The 8,328-nt window shown below is 40.7% G+C and overlaps 1 protein-coding gene across 4 annotated transcripts; it reads left to right on the top strand.

Moving 5' to 3' along the window:
- Positions 1–386: 386 nt before the first annotated feature.
- On the top strand, positions 387–8,114 carry TP53INP1 (tumor protein p53 inducible nuclear protein 1). 4 transcript variants are annotated; one of them, XM_029913912.1, is made up of 4 exons: positions 387–547; positions 675–788; positions 1,312–1,660; positions 6,823–8,114. In XM_029913912.1, exons 2-4 carry the CDS (start codon positions 677–679, stop codon positions 7,070–7,072), a joined length of 711 nt encoding a protein of 236 aa, XP_029769772.1. In that variant the 5' UTR covers positions 387–547; positions 675–676; the 3' UTR covers positions 7,073–8,114. The 4 variants fall into 4 exon arrangements, with proteins under 4 accessions (XP_029769772.1, XP_029769774.1, XP_029769773.1 ...); XM_029913914.1 differs by adding an exon at positions 4,069–4,102 and having other exon boundaries at positions 387–788; positions 6,823–6,918; XM_029913913.1 differs by having other exon boundaries at positions 387–788; positions 1,507–1,660.
- The last annotated feature ends 214 nt before the right edge of the window (positions 8,115–8,328 follow it).

Below are 8,328 nucleotides of genomic sequence, written 5' to 3'. Positions count from 1 at the left end.
GTGGGAAGCCTCCCTCTGCACCCCGGCTGTGCCGCTGACTGGGAGCTGCCTGAGGTAAGCCTGTGCCCCAATCCCCTGCCCCAGCCCTGAGCCCCCCCAAACCCAGAGCCACCTCCTGTACCCCAAACCCCTCATCCCCACCCCGAGCCTGCACCCCCAGCTCAGAGTTCTGACCCCCCTCGCACCCCAGCCCAGAGCCCCCCCTCACACCCTGAACCCCTCATTCCCAGCCCCTCCCCCTGCAGCCCTCACCCTCACACTCAAACCCTCTGCCCCAGCCCTGAGCCCCTCCCACATCCCAAAACCCTCATCCCCAGCTCCGTTGGGTCACGGGCATCAACAATTTTCTTCAACTGGGTCCCCAGGAAAAAGGTGAAAACCACTCGTGTAGGTCATTGCCCAAAACCTGCAGTCAAGAATTGGCCCTATCTGAGTTCTTACTTGTTATTTACAAATAGATTAATTGCTTTAGCATTAAGACCACTCTTTTCTTCTTTGCAGGTTTTGTATAAACTGTTTACAAACTATGACTCTCCATGTTCCATACGTAAGCTGATAAAGCATCTATGCACTTTATTCTCCTATCTCTGCCAGTTTGCTAGTATAAGTGTGAACCCGTGTCTTGAATTTTTGGATACAAAGACTTACTAGCCAAAGTCTCATTCTTGCCTTAGTAATGTTCCAGAGGCTGAATAATATGTTTGTGGGAGAGATCAATAACTTGTCCAGCCAAGAGCCAGAGTTCAGTGAAAAAGAAGATGATGAATGGATTCTGGTTGACTTTATAGGTAAGATGTCTGTTAAATATAACCTCTACAGCAGGAAGCAGGCAGTTATATTTATCATACTTCTGTATAAGGAGGCCAGTAGCGCCAAAGGAATTTTTAGCCTAAACGTAAATAACATGGATTTGTGTAAAACAATGAACCACAAAACATCTTGTGTAAGCTGACTAGGGAAACTGATGTCAGTTTCATAAGACCTACGGTCTGAACTTGTTATAGAACTACTTGTACAGATAATATTTATTTGACACTGAGCAATCTCTATTACACAATTGTATCACTTTTCTGGCAATACTCCTGATTTTTTTTTTTTTTTTAATCTGACGTGAGAAAGAGTTTCCTGATCACCTCCCTTTTATTTGTTTGTATGTAAAATGCTTGTGTACATGCTGATGGTAGACCTTTTTGTTTGTTTTATCCCCTACTTGCTCCACATGAACTTGCTGATCTCCATCTCCTGCAATCACCTATCTGTGGTGACTTAATCTCAACTGTGGCAACTGGAACAATGGACAACCTCCACTAGACACTTGCACTAACTTTTCAACAGAAGAAGCAGACATCAGTGAAACATCAGCTGCTGACCACTCCCCAGTCTTTTCTTGTTTACCGACTTCCTTAGAGTGTTTGGCTGATGCCAGCGAGTCTTGCTTCATCCAGTTTGACTCATGTCCCATGGAGGAGAGCTGGTTTATTACCCCTCCCCCATGTTTTACTGCAGGTGGATTAACCACTATCAAGGTGGAAACCAGTCCTATGGAGAACCTTCTAATTGAACATCCCAGCATGTCTGTATATGCTGTCCATAATACCTGTCACAGTTTAAATGAGACTAGCTGTGGAGATGAGGAGTTTCATAATCCAAATAGTCCAAGGTAAGTTTTTTATTTTTCTATTGGCAATATGATGTAAATATATAGGCCATGAATTACTGCTGAGTGCAAAGGAGTACAGTAAAATACCTGGTTACAACTTGCTTAGCCCAAATGCCTGAAGAATTAATTAGAAGCTTCAGTTTTAAGTGAATGAACAAAGCTCAGATTCTCCAACATTAAGATAAGCTGATCATAGCTTTATGCCTGATTTTAAAACTCGTGTACATGGTGGCCGAGCTAGGAGTGAATAATCAGCTGTCCGGTCTTGGCATTGTAATTAATACTTCTGGGGCCTAATTATCCCATTAGTTGTACACTCCATTCCTGTTGAAGTCAGATGAAGTTACTCGCACAACTGATACGATAGACTATCCTATCTAGGTGCTTCCTAGAAATGTAGGAGTGCAGAAGTCATCCAGTCTAGCTCCCTGTGCTGAAGCAGGACCAAGAATACCTAGAACATCCCTGAAAGGAGTTTGTCTAACATCTTCTTAAAAATCTCCAATGATGGGGATTTCACAACCTCTCTTGGAAACCTAGTCCAGTGCTTAACTATCCTTATAGTTAGGAAAAATTTCTAATATTTAACCTAAATTTTCCTTGCTGCAGATTAAGCCCATTACTACTTGTCCTACCTTCAGCGGACATGGAGAACAACGTGTCCTCACCCTCCTTACCTCCTCTTTATCACTTTCCTCTCCTCTTTATAACAGCGCTTAAGATATTTGAAGACTGTTATCAGGTCTCCCCTCAGCCATCTTTTCTCAAGACTAACCATGCCCAGTTTTTTAACTTTTCCTCCACTTTGCAATAAAAATGATAAAAGGTATTTGTGCCCACCCCTGTAGTATCTAAAGTGCCTCACAAACATTGATGTCCTCACAACCACCCTTTGAGGAGGGAGAAGTACTATCTCAATTGCAGAGACTAGGAACCCGAGGGGGGAAACACGTGTGGTTTATCCAAGGTCAGGTCACATGAAGTCTGGGGATATGCCTACATTGCAGTTAAAAACCCACGGCTGGCCTGTGCCAGTAGAATCAGGCTCATGGGGCTCAGGCTAAGGGGCTATTCAACCGCTGTGTAGACATTTGGGCTCAGCCCAAGCTCTGGGACCCTGCGAATTGGGAAGGCCACCAATAAACAATTTATTTTCTCTTGTTAAAGTCAGAAATTATTCTTCCGCTAGGATCTGAATTCTAAGGAGGTAACCATGCAGAATGACCACAGACTCAAACCTATCATGCAATATTTGCCTGGTAGCAAAAGCTATTGTTGAGATAGCAAACATGTTTCCTTTATGACCCCACACGTTTTTCCCATATGGTCAAATTCTGAGAAATATTAACGTAATTTCTGGGGCCCTCGTTCAGAAGGGCTGGACAAATTTGACCTGCTTCTAGTGTTCATCCTCTTTAATAAGAATGAACAAGGATCACCTTATGGTGAGTTTGGTTCTGTGTGTAGCAACGTGCAAGTAATTATCACTGACTTCAATGGCAGCCTAGCTCCCATACCTGTAGTTGGTTGGTTTGCAACACTTTAAAGAAAATGGGTGATTTTTGGTAAAGCGACCTAAGCCAGTGTCTAACAAGCATGGGGCTGACACTGAAATTCTGTGCTCTTGGTATCAGGGGCCTGTTTCTTTGGGAGATCCTGAGCACCATAGCTCTGGCTGAAGTCAGTGGGAGCCGTGGGTACCCATCACCTCTGAAAATTGGTCTCTGAAGAAATCTGTCAACTGTAGAGTACCCTAATACCCTGGGGTTGGACATAATACAATGAAAACAGAATAGACTAGTTTGTAAGAACCTACAGTCAGTAGCAGCAATGTAACAGAAATGGTTGCAAAATGGAGATGGTGAAATTTGAGTGAGAATTGTGTCATTCAAGAGTAGATGGATCTGTCGCCTTCCCCTTTCCTCAGATTCAGATATTGAATTATTATGATGGCTTTGTATAATTTAGGGATGCTGGTATGAGCCATTCCAGAACTATATCTTGCATCTCTTTATAATGCAGCACTACTTAAATATATAATTAAATTAAAAGGCCAGATACTCACTTGGTGTAAATCAGCATCATTCCTCTGAATTCAATGGAGCTGTGCATTCAGCTGAGGATGTGGCCCAAGTATCGCTATTAAATACTAAGACTCAGTTAAATTAATGGGAATTAAATGCCTAAATGCCTTTTTGAGGATCTTGGCTAAATATTTTGTCCATAATTTCCTGTACAAGGTAATTATTTTGGAGAACAAAATTGTAACTGTCTCACTCTAAAACGTTAAAGTTGAGATGAAATACAGTAACTGAGAGAAGATATAATAACTGTTCAACTAAGCTGACAATACAATAAAATGTCTTGAAGTCTCTAGTTGTTTAATGGTTGGCCATTTAACATTGTAGGGCCAGGAAAAGCTGCTTAAGGCACACTGGCACAGTAAGTACTACTGCTTTGGGACAGTACTTTTTGTTTGATCGGTCTGCTTTGTAAATAGACTTGTCTATCAAAACTGTACCAGTTTTAAGACTAACCTCTGTGTCAACTTAAGTTATTTGGTCAATTCTAATTCTGCTATAACAAGCAAAATATACTGCTAAGTAGCGGGGAGGGATAGCTCAGTGGTTTGAGCATTGGCCTGCTAAATCCAGGGTAGTGAGTTCAATCCTTGAGGGGGCCACTTAGGGATCTGGGGCAAAATCAGTACTTGGTCCTGCTAGTGAAGGCAGGGGACTGGACCTTTCAGGGTCCCTTCCAGTTCTGTGAGATAGGTATATCTCTATATTATTTTATATTATATTATTATAATAATGGCTTTTAAAAATGTTGATTATCAGTTAAGAATCTTTAGGGTTCCAATCTTGCTAGCTTTTATGTGCAAACAGTGAAGTCACCGGGGGTACATCTCCAGTGGAGAAAAACACCCACTTGAGTGTCAGAGCCCAGATCACCTGACTCCATCTCCCACTATGTTTACATTCCCCTTCCATCAGAAGCCCAGGTGAGGAGAGTGGGTAGGTGGGTCTCAAAGTGCATCAATAGCTCACTAACACATACACTGTGGCTTATTGTTCTGGACAATATGAAATCCATGTCTGTATTAGTGAGCTATTGATGCACTTCTGTGGCTGATGACACAAGTCAAAAACATGCTTAAGACACAATTAGTCTACTAATGCCTGATCTATTATGGTTTTATTGTTGTAGTGCTTGTATTTGTGCTACCATAACTGTACTTGTTCCAGAACTTCCCTTATTACTGTCTTCATTCAGAGTTTCATCTCTGACATGTTGCTTCTAAAAACATGTTAATGCATCATGTGTAGCCAGTGGTAGTGCCATAATTACAGGCGCCTACATGCAAGTTCAGTTGATCAGCATAAAAGGAAAAAATAAGAGCAATTCCAGTGTGAAATGACTAGGGTTAGTGAAGGGCAGAATGTCAACTTGGACATTTATATTGATTGGCTCTTGTCTGTCAGTTTTAATAATCTGTAAAGGGAGGTAACTCTGGGATAGGCATTCAATGCATAATTCATCTTGGGGCCCATATCCTTCAATCCATTCATTTTGTGCTGCTCTGCTGGTACAAAGTGAAAGTGATTTGGCTTCAACTCTTTGCTGGGGGCATAGCAGGATGTTCTACTATACAGATTTTCCACCAGTGTAAGGTTCTTCCACTAGTGGAAACAGAGACTTGCTAGGGCTGAATTTGTTATAGCTGACTCCCTGAGGGCCCCATCCTCTGTGCCCTGAGCACAGGGAAGGCATGGGCTCCTAAACTTTGAGTCCACCAAAAAGGGTGGTGGTAAAGTTGCATACTACCACATTGTGTCCCATAAAAGCGTCTGCTATACAGGTAATGTCACAACTATCATGCCACCTTGATGGAGAGGTTCATGGAAGTTGTTTTTAAAAATTTGCATGGGCTCTGGAAAGCTCTTATGTTACAAAACTTAACAACACCAACCCTCAAACACCATATGTCAGGCTGTGGGGGTGGGAGGCAAGAGACATTTTACTGATGTATTCTCCCACCCTTGCATAGGTTGGTGATGCCCCATACTGTGCGATGGGATGTCTCTACAGCAGTCTGACTTTGAGAGGCATTGAGGGAATCAAAAGGACAGGCTGAAGAAAGATCTTTAGTTACTCATGGCATTTCACACAGCTGGTCTGACTTCAGTGGCTTAAGTGGTCTAACTTTCCAGGTCTTATGCATGAACATCATGTTTTGGTTGCCAGCCATGCAGGAAAATCCAAACAATCTTTTATTTAGTGCCCTTTATTTTCACACAGCCTAAACTATCCTGTGCAAGATGACCTTTAACCATAACATCTAGAAAATATTGACTAATTCGTCTGAGGATAGTGAAATACATGCTGCCTTCTGTATTTAATACATTATACGATCTTTTGGGCATTATACCGTTAGTTCATGTATAATAGCAAGCTGGAAAGTGCATTATACCCAAAAGATTAAATATAGCACAGTCCTTTACAGAGGGATGAGGGTAGAGGAAACAGACCTATTATCAACTCACTCCCTAAAACATGCTAAAGAACTACATCAGAAAACTTCATGCCTAGTGTGATAGGATAGGGTCAACTACTGGAAGTGATTTGTGTAAAGATCTATATTTAGGCTTGGCAGAATTTGATTATTTTTAAATAACTTTGATGGATTAGATCTGTTTTTAAGCACTTTTTTATCTTTATCTATTTAAATTCTCCCAGTTGCAGGAGATTATTAGGGGTGGAAGGGCGAGGCAGTGGGGATGTCAGACAATAATTTAATGGCATTACACATTGAGATCCAAAAAGTCAAAGCATTATAACCATTAAAATACAAACTGTCAACATTACATTTCAAAGTATACACAGTAAATATCCTGAAATCAAGCTCTTAAGTTCTCCAAGCAGCATTTTTCTTACTTTACCTATTTGTACATTTCTATTGATAGAAGTGTGTGTGTGTGTGTGTGTGTGTGTGTGTGTGTGGTGAAACTGATGTTTAGTGACATTTACTGATACAAAACTAATCCTTCCAAGCCTATCTATATTCATTCAGCTAGAAGAAAATACATTCCCTTAATAAACTTACCTAGATCTCCGAGTGCTAGCTGAACTGTAACTAACATTTGTATGTTAAATTTTAGAATGGAAGCACGAAATGAAATGGGGCAGCATATTCATTGCTACGTTGCCACTCTTGCTGCTCACTCAAGTTTTCTGGAACAAACCAAGAGTTTTCGTCCGACCCAGTGGGTAAAAGAACATAATGAAAGACACCATCTCAACAGAAACAGTCTCCGTCGCCAAAATCTTACCAGGGATTGCCACTCTCGGCAAATCAAGCACAATGGATTGTTTGTTCACCAGCCTTGCCAGCGTCAGTACAATTACTGAAGGCTTTTGAGGTTTTAATCCTATCGGTTAATTGTTCTTAGCTTGCTCTTGTTTTAATGTAAAGATAATGAAGGTGTGATCAATCTGAAGCTGATCATCAATCATTTGAATACAATCGTGACTAGTGTTATATTAGTTTGAAACCACATTTACATATAGTGTATCACAAAATGCCTCGCTATAGGTCCTAAATGGTTATCTTAAATATTTCAGTGTTTTGGAAATGTGTGTGTGAGTGTGGTTTTTAACTTTACTATGACGTTTGGATGGGTTTTTAAAGAAAATTCTAACAAAGATGGAACATGCATTCTTCAGTCGTATGAAGTTACAAAATTATTGCGGTCCACCATACACTTTAATAACCAGTGCTTTTGACAGCTTTGTATGTCTGTATATACTGTGTACACAGTTATACTCTAACATAAGCATTAAAAGGCTATAGTTGCCAATGGATTTGAAGTAGATGTCACTAAACTCTTATTGAAAGAAGGATAACTCTAGATTTAATCTAAACTAGATATTATCTACTTTCATTAAACAAACAGTTACTTCATATAAACAGCAGAAGAGAGTAAAATGTCCACCTGATAATACTGGAATAAGAGGTGGCACGAATGTCACAGGTATTGGAGAGGGACAAACTTTGTGCCTTTATATGGAGTGAAATGAAAAGTAGACCTATGGGTTATTAAATATAGACACTTAACCCAAAGATTCCATCAGTATTTTAGATCATGCTCTTTTTTCCCTTTTTTTTTTTTTTCCCCCCGGTCTCCACTTTTCTTTGGGGAGAGGATGCATCCATTACGTACCTCCCAAAACTTGGTTTAGTTTATCTGTAGTCTGATCCAAGGAGAAAGGGCTAGACTGACTGTCTTCTGTAATAGGTCCATCCATAGCTGAGACACCTTCTACAGAACCTATTCTGGTGGATGGTAAGTACTGATGGGTTTCTGAGCTGCTGATTACTGCCTCAAATTGATCAATTCATTTCAAGTGATAGGTTAGGAATGGCTCACAAACTACTGGATGGAAAACCTGTTTCCAGATGAGGTCTTGCACCCTTCCCAATTCTTTCCCAATGAGAGAATAAAGTTGAGGTGGCCATGCCTGGAAGTGATGAAAGGCATAAGAATGTTTTTATAATGTAACACTACTGGTCTTCCGGAATTAAGCAGTGCTAGGAGGGTATATAAAAGTGGAGATGTAAGACCTATATTAACAGTGGATATTTCATTGCTCATGTGGCATAAAAG

Source organism: Terrapene carolina, unplaced genomic scaffold (assembly GCF_002925995.2).
Source record: "Terrapene carolina triunguis isolate 2854851 unplaced genomic scaffold, T_m_triunguis-2.0 Scaffold58, whole genome shotgun sequence".
NCBI classification, from domain to species: domain Eukaryota; kingdom Metazoa; phylum Chordata; order Testudines; family Emydidae; genus Terrapene; species Terrapene triunguis.
The sequence above is the reverse complement of the archived record's forward strand: the minus strand, read 5'-3'. Positions and strand labels throughout refer to the sequence as shown.

What these genes read in the sequence shown, in the direction of transcription:
- TP53INP1 (XM_029913912.1), top strand. Translation starts at nt 677, where the DNA reads ATGTTCCAGAGGCTGAATAATATGTTTGTGGGAGAGATCAATAACTTG. An exon ending in GATTCTGGTTGACTTTATAG is followed by an intron (nt 789 to 1,311) that starts GTAAGATGTCTG and finishes AACCTCCACTAG; the next exon opens with ACACTTGCACTAACTTTTCA. An exon ending in CATAATCCAAATAGTCCAAG is followed by an intron (nt 1,661 to 6,822) that starts GTAAGTTTTTTA and finishes GTTAAATTTTAG; the next exon opens with AATGGAAGCACGAAATGAAA.